Raw genomic sequence first — 12,649 nt, 5'->3', positions numbered from 1 at the left:
TGTGATTGTCTAGACCAATATGGCTAGGAACTATTCTCTTATTCCTGCATAATAATCAAGAAACTTTGCTGCCATACTATGGATGCAGCAGGTACAATGATATTACGCAGCATCACTTTGCCACTTATTGAGAAGTTGGCTATGGAGCCGTTTACCTCCAGTCTTTGTGTATCAGACAGAGTTATGGCACTCACAGAGAGAAAAATGGTATGCATGGGCTTATTTAACTCTGAGGTATATGGTGAATAAGCTAAAGTTTCAAAAAGTCGGTTGCGTTAAAGTTATTTCTTTACTTCTGTCACACACACACAAAAAAAACCCCTCTAAAAATGGCTTTCAATCTTTAAAGGCAATTTTCTCAATATTTAGATTATTTTGCATCTTTAGATTCCAGATTTTCAAGTAGCTGAATCTTGACCATATCTCATAACAAGCCATACATCAAGCTTAGTTAGCTTTCAGATGATTTATAAATCTCGTTTTCAAAAAAAAAAAAAAAAAAAAAATTGCCCTTATGACTGGTTTTGTGGTCCAGGGTTACATTTGTAAGTTTGGCCATGGGCCAATTGGCCTTTTATAAACTTGGCATAAAAGCATCTGCAAAATGAATAAATGTAAAAGTATGATTGTGAAAAGGTATAAACACATTTTTGATGGTTTTAAAAATCTGATCATTTAAAGCACTTCAGGAGTTGGTTTTAGATGATGCAAAAGGGTAGACGATGTAAAAAAAAATATGTAAAACACATTACATTAACATAACATTTCTTGTCATCAGTAACCATACATAAGTTTTCTAAACAAACTTTCTCACCATTTTCTAGTAAACAACAAAAGGAATGTGTTGTCAAAAAGAGCATTTTGTCATATAAAAGTAGGTACATGTTATGTTGATGCCTTATTCATTTTTTTATTTCTATTTGTCATTCATTTTTTTTAGCTTTATAAAAACTGAAAGAGAAGTTGAAAGAGTGTTTATTTGGCTGCGTCACCTGTGAGGTGTATGTTTTTACTGTAATAAGCCTGTGGAGGAGAGCTTCCATTAAGTATTACCACATGCTGTAAAGCTGTCAGCCTGCCTCTGTTTTATGACTCTCTGAATATGGCTGGCCCATTCCTGCTAACAGCCCAATGAGGCCGTAATCACCGCCTCCATGTTCTGGTTATATGACACAGCTACTGGCCCTTTTTACTGGCTGCAGCAAAGTCTCTCTGCTTTATTTGCTACCTCATAAAGCATGTGTCCTGTCCACAAGAGCTGAATTTCGCACACACATTTATGGAAATAAACAACGCTACCTTCATTATGGGCATTATGGTGACATCAAAGAAGAGGCATTTGAAGTATAAACAAGATAATGGAGATTAGGTCAGGTTATACCAATTCTTGTTTTGGTAATGAGAATCATTACTAGCTTTCTCCCCTCTAGTGACGACCCTGACTGTGAATTTTTGTAAATACCATTTCATATACAGTTTTTCGCCTGATACTATTAACCGTAGGGAAGTAGCCATATTCCAATGCAGCCTTTTTTGTCTTTTGAACAATTAATTAAAAAGAACACACTCATAAGAGTAATTTGCGGTAAATTGTACATTTTTGTACACAAATTGTGCTTTATTGTGTATTATTTTGAACTTGTTTTCACGGGTGAAAGTAAAGAAACTCTTTATTTTACAGTGTCCTTGTAATATGCATGTAAATATGCATGTACTTGCCATAATAATAACAGTACATTATGCATAATTAATACATTTTATTCTGTATTTAAATGCATAATTGCACTGTAACAATGACACCTTAAAATAAAATGTAACCAATTTTTTCAGTAAGTTGTGAGAGGTGTAGATTCAGTAGTGGATTTAGTGAGGTCAAAGCAATTCAAACTAGTATTTTGATTCTTTTTGGAATGATTCATTTAAAAGTCATGAAAGTTAAATTAAAGTTAAATAGTTTTTGGGCACAGATCAGTCAACCAAACATGTACATGTCATAACTGTTGGAAGCATCTCTAATCACACAGGTTTCCACTTGACCTGCTTGCAGAGATGCCAGTCATTTTCTCAAGACAAATGAGCCCACAGAGAGGCAGACTCCCAAATTGCTCCCATCAGCCCCATGGCAGCAAGTCTAAGTGTATATATGATGTAAGAAAACTTAATTGCATATTCACAAAGTGTGATTGAGATATTGTGTGAAAAAGGGTGTAGAGCTGCCACTTAGAAACCTGTGACACACAATCTGAGAAGTGAAAAACAGAAAATGGCTTCCTTTAGCACAGATGTGATATTGCATGCATTTAGTTGTGAAATATGTACTTTAAACATATTCAAAGTTTTCCAGTGTGAGAAGTTACATGGTGCTAATTACTTTTTTAAAGTGAAAAAGAAAAAGAAAAAGAAATTGTGAAAGAGTTTGAACTAGTGCTGGTCCAAAAATGGAAAAATACATACGTCAAAATACTCCACTTACATGACCACTTTTTCTCCACAAATTTGACTCCACTTTTGGAGAAATTGAAGAACACATAAAATCTGGGATTTTTTCCAAGACTATCATTTAATTTTTTGATTTAGACCTTTGCCATCATATAGCATATATACTTTGTGTGTGTGTGTGTGTGTGTGTGTGTGTGTGTGTGTGTGTGTGTGTGTGTGTGTGTGTGTGTTTTAAATGTATTATCAGTATTTTATTATTCAATAATAAATTAATCTATATGATTTTATGATTTATGAATAAACAAAGAACCATTTTAATATCAGCCATTTAGAGGTAAAAGATGGAATTTTCATAAATGGTGCATTCCTAATTAAAACTTTAAATAGTCCATAAAACAATGGAGCGTCTTAAAAACCACAGGTTGACAGTTGCAACCAAGCCTTCATTTATTATTCTAAAATTGCACTTTAGTAACAAATGAACACTGAGTCGCTTCATTGAAGCTTATTGTAATATGTAGAGTATTATGAGTGAGTGAGTGAGTGAGTGAGTGAGTGAGATCTACTAAGCAAGTGAATAAATCTTATATTCATAGTCACAAAATCAATTTGAATGTCCGCTGAGGAAATCAATGTCTTTGTCAGTTTAACAGTTAAGGGGGTACTTCAGCGCTGGGAAAATTAATCTGTATTTAAACGGGGTCATCAATGTAGTAGAAATGTGAAATTCTTTTTGAATTTGGTGCCTTCTAGACTGAGAAAAGAGAGAAAATGTATTTTTGTCTCATGGGGATGAAAGACTACAATTGCCAGAATGCTTTGCTGCTCTGTGAGGCCATTCTCAAAGCCACCGCTACTGGATTACTGTGATTGAGTTTGAGAAGACACAAAAACTGAACGTGTCTGTTATATAATGACTGAGTCACCGCGCGAGTATCACAGCACTAACTGCAGGAGTGAGATAAATGAGCTGAATGATCTGAATGAGCTCTCGTGATGAGAGCTGAGGTAATCGCGACTACACTCGCGGCATACATTCACAACGCGAGTTCAGTCTGGCGTGTTTCAGTTTATGCCTTTGCAAGCTTAACTTTCATAGAAATTAATTTGACAAGTTAAAAGACTTACATTGCTCACCAAAGCTCTGTTTAAATGAGTGCCTGTAGCTGCCAGCTGAGCTGTGAGTGTGTGATCTCCATTCCCCATGCGCGAGTTCAAAACATGTGGAAATGGCTCCCTCTGCTGGCTGTAGTCTTTAGTCTTTGGCAAAACATTCTTCATATGATGCAAATATCGTCAATGTGCGTCATGGGAGGAATTTTTCCAGAAATAAAATGCATAAATCGCTTGTCTCAGGGGGATATGAGGAGGGAAAGCACAATCATTTGAATTTACTGATACAAAGCCATATGCTAATCGCTGAAGTAACCCTTTAAGGGGATTTCCTATGTTAATCTTATTATTTACACCCTTAAGTCCCTTTCAATATAAAAGTCTTTGCTACTGACTCGCTCATAAAGACAGACTTTGTTGCCATCTAACAGTGTAATAATGATGCGATCTTTCACTGAAGTCGAAATCAAAACAGAGGAATATTTAAAAGAAGAATATTAGCCATTATAAAAATTTGTACAATGGAAAAAAAAAAACAAGCAAAGAGTTTAGTACAAAAGCAGCGCTAGTAGGCATAGTTAAATACATGAAGTTATGAAACTTAACTTTTCCCTAGGCCAAACCGATTAGCTATGGAAAAAGTAGTATTTCCCGAAGTCCTGGTTGTGCTAAAGCTGTTCTCGTGGGTATGACGAGGCATTTGGCTACCGAGAGAGAGCCGTAGTTACTCCCGCCGTTTACCCTTGCTTCATTGAATTTCTTCACTTTGACATTCAGAGCACTGGGCAGAAATCACATGGCGTCAACATTCTCCATGGGCCTTCGCAATGCTTTGTTTTAATTAAACAGTTGGATTCTCCTGGTCCGCACCAATTCTAAGCTGGCTCCTAGGCGCCAGACAAGGCCGTCTGCACAGTTTATATACTGTACACACACACACACAAAACGCTGCATACATATATGTCTTGTCGATAAGCGGACTCTTTGTTGTAATGAAGGAAGCATAAATACATTGCAAAATAAAAAGTTCCTGATAACCTGGTTTATTTTGCAATAATAACTGTCTGACTAAGTTAAGCCACACCTCTGACAATATGAAAAACTAGTTTTATACATATTGTCCTGTTGGCTGGAATAAAAATGGTTTTTAATCTGCAGAGTGCTGTGGGAGGCTGGGCAGTTGGGCATTGACATTTCAGTTTAGGGGCCAAGTTGTGTAGCTAAGGTGATGAAGACTACATTAGCAGAGCCCGGAACCTCTCACCGAGGTTCAATTAATCACGGCCCTGAGCCACTTGAGCAAAGCAAACACATTGTCGGTTGCGCACAGCCTTATGGTGTGCCAGATGTGGGGAGATTAACTAAGGAACCATATTAATGTAGGAAAGATGCATTTCCACACACCATAATACTCCCATACTTCACAGTTAAAACTAGAGACGCCCTGATTTGAATATAAAATACGCAGAGGTTGCCATGTCCCAGTGTAGGCATAAAAACGGTCCCATAGGAGTTGAGAAATGGTTTCTTGACAGTGATACATATGCTTGCTTGCCTGACATTCCTTTTGATGTCCTTTGGGCCGAACATACAGTTGGAAAGTACTGTAAAATTTTCCGACACAACGAACGGCACAGCGTGAGGGATCAAATGTAATGGATTATTTCAACATCAGATGCGCTCCCGCCACGCTCCAAGGAGAGCGGCTTGAAAGCAGGAAAAACTAAGTGAGAATCGAGCCGCCTGGCACCTGAGCTGCATCAGAAAGCAGCAGCATGGACTCACAGAGGAGAGAGGATATAAGACATATATAATCTTCATGAAATGATTTGGAATGTATTTGAAACAGTTCATTGCAAATAGGGGAATTTTACAAATACCACTGTCCATTTATCTTTTTTTTTTTGCACTCCGGCAGCTCTGAGATATTTTGTTTTCATCGTGGCTGTAAGACCATCTGTCACGGGTAGAAAATTGTAATTGAGCAGAACATTCTCTTCCATGTTTGGAAATGTGTAAACATATTTCAAACATATTTGAACTATATATTATTATTTGATACATGGCTTTCTTCCTTTTCCAATATTAACATGATTATTAGTTTCCTTTTGTGCAAGTCCTGTCCACGTTTGGATTGTTTGTGCTATTTGAAAGCAGAAGTACATTTGAAGATTTCAAAGACCAACTGACATGTTTTCTTATAAATTAGCATTTTTTTTTTTTTTTTTTTTGCAGGCTCCCATATTTAAGATCAGTAATTTATCTTTTATGGCAATGAAAAGGTTATTAGTCAGTTATTGAAATTCCTTATGTTCAAAACTGTCACTTTAGCGAGTTTATGGGTATTTAACAAATTTAAGTCCATGTGTGCTTTTTTTGTGCAAAAACCTCCAAGTCTGTTCTGACGCTGGGATTTAGTAGATTTGAGAAGAAAGTATTTGATAAATGTGGACTATGGTATTGAGCGAGTGCTTTCCGCACAGTCTCATTTTTACGGAGCTGGCATTTAGCAGCTTTTGCATTGAGCTCTTCATTTTCTAAAGTTCTCAAGGTGAATATTAAGTTTATTTGATATCAAGTCTATGTGGTGTTTTTCAATATGCTCTAAGACAAACCACATGCAAATGCATTAGTCAACAGCTTTGTTGAATATTTTCTCCTTAAAACTGCAGCATACCAAAGACAGCACATTTTCTACCATCCCATCCCATCCCATCAATGTGCAAAGTGGGGCTTTTCTCCGCTGATTTTCTATGATGTTCAAAGCACTTCTAAAGATGCTGATTTTTAGAAGGCAGCTGTCTAACTTTGAGATGGTGAACGGGAACATGGTTTGTGAAACATCAGCAACACATTATTAGAGCTGACCAATTAATTACAACTTATTGCCCATTTTTAAAAGATATAATTTAAGTCTCAGGTGTTCCCAGATGTTTAATCTTAAAATACCTCACATAATTTATAAAGCAATGTTGTAAATACCCATTTATGACTACAGTCAAAAACAGGCGGTTTTCATGCATGTGCCTTTAAATGCAAATGAGCTGCTGCATGCCCTCTCTCCTCACAATTCCTGCCTCAATCAGATTCTCTGCCAAATATTAACAAATCATCTGCTTGGTTTTTATTATCATCTACATCGCAGTCACTCACAGACAGCATAGTTCTTCTTTCACTATTAGTGTATTTTTCCACACGTTTTAAAGCTATTCGTTTAAATGTCTAAAAATAATGTATCATTTTCTGAGCACACTAATTTGAAGCACACACACACACACACTACTGGCTGACAGATGTCAACTCTAGTAACTTCCCTTTAAATTTTTTGTTGCATTTAAGCTGTCCAATACACACAAGGGTCTTGTTCACCATTGTCGTTTGCAACAACAAAATAGCAGTGCTGTGAGTGGAAACGTACAGATTAAAGGGATAGTTCTCCCTAAAAATGAAAATTCTGCCATTTACTCACACTTAAGTTCCAAACCTGTGAGTTTTTGTTCTGCTGAACACAAAAGCTGATATTTTGAAGAGTATTTGTAACAAAGCAGATAGAGCTTTGACTAAAATAGAACATTCGTCAAAATATGTTTTGTGAAGTTGATATATCACCACCCTAGTTAACTTTTTTTTTTTTGTGGAAAAATAGTGCTACAGCCAGTAGTCTATTTGGCCTCCATTGTCTATTGGGCTCATTGCTGTTGCATGTCCTCAAACTGGCAACCCGTGAGCATAGCGTCTAGAACAGTGGTCACGTTTACAGCCAGTGTCATATTTCTGTTACATACAATGTAATGAGATATGCATTTAAACAACTTATTTTAGCATACCGGTACATTTAAAACAAATCATGTTGAAAATGTTTTTTTTAAATATGATAGGCCTAGCAAATATTGCAGATATAATTGCATTATGATTATGCATTTGTATTATGCCCATAACAAAAAGTATTGAATCATTGCATCATTAAATTCATTAAGTAGTCATTTTACTAAGATTTTATTATAAACTCAATTATATTATACATGCACACCTATTTATCATTATTAAATACAAACTAATTGATTTCAATGTTATACTATAGGTTCACTTATGTATTTAAATAAAAAATGCATGAGTATACATTTAGTTTGAAACCTTCAAAAGGGTGCTAAAAAGGCAGATCAGGCAAATAAATAAGCGGGAGAGATTACTTCCTAGTTAATTTCCTCTATGCATTCTTTGGAAGTTATAAATTACAAGTAGAACCTCACATTCTGGCAAGCCTTTAAACTGACATTCACACGAGTCATGCAAGATGTGAAAATTGAAAGTGTGACAGATGTCAGATTATTTAATCCGATTTGATGCAAAGATTGAGGATATTAGCATAGCAAATGAGTGGAATTAAAAGGTGCACGCTAACATTTAATTTGCTGCACTAGTCGAGATGTCATTCATCTTGTACTTCAACCTGATTCTGTGGATAAAGAATCACAAGCCACATTAAAGTGTCATAAACAAAAGGACAAACCAATTTGGCTTGTCATGGGAATCGCAAGATGTCTACCCCCCCCATGAGGTCGATTGGGCAGTGAAACAGCAGGAGCAAGTAAGTGTTTTTGGAAGTGTTGTGGCCGGCGGCTTGCTTAGTTGGGGACAAAATTTAACTCGATTACTGATCTGCCCACATTGACACTATGATAATGAAACTGAGCTGTCTCCAGAGCGGCTGTACAGCTGAATCAAATGCGATTGCATTATTTTCCATATTACCACTGTAAAGCTGCTTTGACATGATTGGCATTATAAAGTGCTATATAAAAAAGGTGGCTTGACTTAAATGTTTGGTTAACAATGTTGAAGTTGTGCAAAACATTCAGGATTCTTTGAATACAAGTTCAAATGGACAGCATTTGTTTTTTTATAAAACATAATTTGTCTCCACTGTCACGTTCAATTTAATGAGTCCTTGCTGAATAAATGCATTTCTTAAGTTCAGAACTTGCCACTCCAATCTGTGCTTTTATATAATTGCCAAAACCAATTTGCCTGGTTTAGTTAATACAGCCCTAATGGAATTAAACAAGTGGAATCTTGTGCAACTTAGTTGCTTAGATTTTTTAATGCGTTATAATAAAAACCATGTCATGGTCACTTTAGTGCAAATTGACAAACCTCAAATCAAGTGCATTTAGCATGCATCTATAAAACCCTTTTAGAAATTGAGTTCTGCACTAACATTCATTAAACCAGTCTGAAGTGATCAGGATGTACATTGAACTTTATTTTGCTTCCCAGTGTCATGTGCCATCATTACATCCACATTTACAGCTGTAGGTCACTTCCAGATACTTATGGACACCCACACATGGATCATAGAAGACAGAATTTGAAGCATTGAGTTGACAAGACTTCTTCCCATTGCAGCTTGGAAAAAAAAAAGTCTATTAGCTCTAGAAATCATTTTACATTCTCTTAAGTCAATAAATTAGGTTAGTGTATCAAATAGCCATTTAATATACTGGACAATGACAGTCTAAATTTACATGGGCTCTTGGATACAATTTGTACATAGTTTCAAAAACATCTGAAGTGTGTGACCTAACATCTAAAATGACTAGAAGAGAATCTGCTGTACCTGGAAACAAGGCTGCTGGTCTGAGGACTGTAACAGGCTGATGTGGTTGCCAATTTATGAGGGCAGGTTTCAAGATCCCGGCGGCCATAATTGGCATAATGAATAGAAAGAACACCAACTTCTGATAACACAAACAGATGAGAACTTAATGACTGATGGATTGCCAACTCATATATAAAAAGCAATTTGTGCCAACATGTACTGTAGCAGGAAGAGCAAGTTAAAATATTGTGGACATGAGGGCCTTAAGGATTCAACAAGATGCTGTACCCTTTGGGCTCAGCATTAGAGAACACAAAGAGAACTTACCACAATCAATGACGCTTGTTTGATATTCACAGGTTACAGTTCTCTCTACAATTGTTTTTTGGGGTGGGGAAGAAAAATTAAGATGCCTTTGTACTTACTTGCTATGCATTACATTTATAAGAAAACCTGATGTAGGATGGAAATGACTTACTTGCTGGGATACAATCATAAGACACATTGAGGTATTTATAAGTCCCAACACAAGGATCAGAAAAAACAGAGTTCACTGCAGGGACAGTACAGCTCTTCATGCCATCACACCTGATACACAGACAGACAAATGACAAGTGCTTAATGCTCTAATAAACTATAGACAACTATGCATCTTGTGCTTAAAGTAGTGCATCGTAAGAGGAGTCACAATTTCAGTTTGTGTTCTCAGTTAAACCTACCGAGCAGACATTATAGAGAGGGATCCGTCACATTTGCAGTTTCTATTTGAGACCTGATTAGCTGGTTTTCCAGTGGCACAGGTGGTGCAGTCAGTTCGCCCATAGCTGGCATCAAGGACCTTTATGAAACCAGTGTCTTACAGGTTTAAAAAAAAGAAAAAGGGTAAGCACATTCTGTGAAGCTGGAAACAAGTTTGTCCAGCCTCAAGATGCCCTCATGATCCTCTGCTCACATACTCCCCTATTTGGGAATGAAGGTGGTTTAAAAAAAAAAAAAAAAAAAAAAAAAAAAAAAAAAGACCAGATTACTCACCACATTGGAGACATTCAGAGTTTCCTTCACAGGCAATCACACTTTTTGCTTTCGCGTCTGCAGAAAGAGAACAAGACTTCGTAAAACTGGTTTTGCACTTAAATCTTTAGTGAGACTGTACATTATATGTTAGTTGTCTTACCATGTCGACACAGAAAGAGCACCACTGAAAATCAAATAGAAACAGATTGAAAGCATTTGAAATAATGCAAGTTGAATTGCTTCTAAATCAGTACTTACAAGTGATCCAGCTTAACTTTAGCACCAGCATGTTGAATGTGTGAACGGAAGGAAAAAAGATCCTAACTCTTTTCAGAAGTTCTGAAATTTAAACCAATAAGATTCAAAACATGGCAACATTTTTCACACTCAAAGAAGAAAAGAAAAACAAAAGCACATGTGAACCCAAGGACAGCTTAAAAAAATAAACAAGTAACTAACTATGACAAAGCTAGCATGCACATGTGACTCACCAAACAGAAATCCTAGGAAACAAAGCTTGACATGATCCTATGGAAACATGAGGGCTAATATATACACAAGGACTAATGACATAACAATATATACCTGAAAGCAATCAACACAGTGAACCAATGGGAAGACACAACTGACTGAATACCACATGACAAGACCATAAACCAATGAGAACAGGACACATGAGGCAAAGGAACCAAATACAAAATCTGGGAATGTGGTTTGATAATACCAGGAAAGACTAAAGCATTAAAAACTTATTTAAGAGCAGTTAAAACCAATTGCAGCACTACAAGTGGAAGCGTAAGAAATTCCGCTGTATGTAAGAAGACAAAAACTATATATAGTATAGTTTCGATATATATTTATCGAAAGCTGGGAAACTGAATACACTATAAAGGCTTTGCATGGAAAATAAAAGAGTGGGTTAAGGAAACTGGGTTCAGAGGTTGCTGTAATTTATAATCATATCTTCAATATTACTGAGAAGTTTAGTTTCAGATATAGTTCCTTCAAAGTGATGGTGCCTAATGTAACATTATTTAATTTAAATAATAAATCCCATATAACTTGAGTGCTGGTTACAGGCCACCAGGGAACCATACAGACTTTACTAAAGAATTAGCTGATTTTCTATCAGCGTTAATAAAACAAATAAAATCGGTTCTCCTCTGGCTGACGAACAAACAGTGTATGATTATAATTCTGGCAACATTGCAGGTCTTAAGTCATATAAGGTAAATAGATATTTTTTTTTATCATGAGATTATTCGAAAGATTGGAGTCATCATGCCGGAGAAGAGTTTACTGAGGATGTTGTGTTGAGGATGTTGTGTTGGCGGCAGTGGCTCAGTGGTTCATGTAGATTGTCTACAAACCAGAAGGTTGGTGGTTCGATCCCCGGTTCCACTTGACCAAGTGTCGAGGTGTCCATGAGCAAGACACCTAACCCCAGCTGCTCCCGACGAGCTGGATGGCGCCTTACATGGCTGACATCGCCGTCGGTGTATGAATGGGTGAATGTGAGGCGATATGTAAAGCGCTTTGGATGGCCATAGGGTCTGTTGAAAGCGCTATATAAATGCAGTCCATTTACCATTTACCATGCAGCAAGGGGGAGTTTGATTGACATGGTCTCAGCAGACACTTCAGGAATGCATCGGTCATGTTCAGGCGCAGATCCACCATCTGATCTGGATACGGCCTGGATCCGGCTGACTGCAGTAAACCTCGGGATAAACTGAGAGACTAACATAATAGTAGATGACATTCTTCTTATGATGTAATGAGTACAGGTGTTATAGGAAGTGTTCCCGGTTCCAGCTGACCTAGTTAATGCAGCCTAACAATCATTTAACTGATTTGAATAATAGAAATTGATAATGTTCAATGTGTATGCCATAGTAAAGAGATGCGTTTTTAGTCTAGATGTAAACTGACAGAGTGTGTCTGCTTCCCGAACAATGCTAGGAAGACTGTTTTAGAGTTTAGGTGCTAAATAGGAAAAGGATCGACCGCCTGCAGTTGATTTTGATATAGATATTATCAACTGGCCAGAGTTTTGAGACCGCAAATATTACTAATTATTGGACAAAAAAAACCCCTCTGCAAGTAGTAAACTAAAACACTGTCTAACTCTTGATGGCTACTCTTGTCAAATCCTCGTCGTCAGTTAGTAACCTGGGTGTGCTCTTTGATACCAATCTTTCATTTGAAAGTCATGTTTCTAGCAAGACGGTTCTTCCATCTTAAAAATATAACTACATTACGGCACATGCTTGCAGTACAAAATGCTGAACAGTTAGTTTGTGCGTTCATGACCTCAAAGCTAGATTATTGAAATACTCTACTGGGTGGTCGCCCTGCTCACTTCATAAATAAATTGCATTTGGTCCAGAACTTGGAAGTATGACCATACTAGTCCCTTCAACACAGCACTGGCTCCCTATTAAACATTGTATAAATGTTAAAAACGTGCGTTTTACTTACAAA

General features: G+C 36.8%; 1 protein-coding gene across 1 annotated transcript; it reads right to left on the bottom strand.

Annotated features, from left to right (window-relative positions):
* Positions 1-8,794: 8,794 nt before the first annotated feature.
* Positions 8,795-10,525, bottom strand: LOC137091201 (L-rhamnose-binding lectin CSL3-like). Its single transcript, XM_067455425.1, has 8 exons — positions 10,424-10,525; positions 10,326-10,349; positions 10,184-10,240; positions 9,871-10,006; positions 9,630-9,739; positions 9,479-9,523; positions 9,170-9,290; positions 8,795-8,958 (listed from the first exon to the last, which is right to left on the bottom strand). The coding sequence occupies exons 1-8, from the start codon at positions 10,452-10,454 to the stop codon at positions 8,832-8,834; spliced, it is 651 nt and encodes a 216-aa protein (XP_067311526.1). The 5' UTR covers positions 10,455-10,525; the 3' UTR covers positions 8,795-8,831.
* Positions 10,526-12,649: the final 2,124 nt, after the last annotated feature.

The sequence above is a fragment of the Pseudorasbora parva genome, chromosome 10 (genome assembly GCF_024679245.1).
Source record: "Pseudorasbora parva isolate DD20220531a chromosome 10, ASM2467924v1, whole genome shotgun sequence".
Lineage (NCBI taxonomy): Eukaryota > Metazoa > Chordata > Actinopteri > Cypriniformes > Gobionidae > Pseudorasbora > Pseudorasbora parva.
The sequence above is the reverse complement of the archived record's forward strand: the minus strand, read 5'-3'. Positions and strand labels throughout refer to the sequence as shown.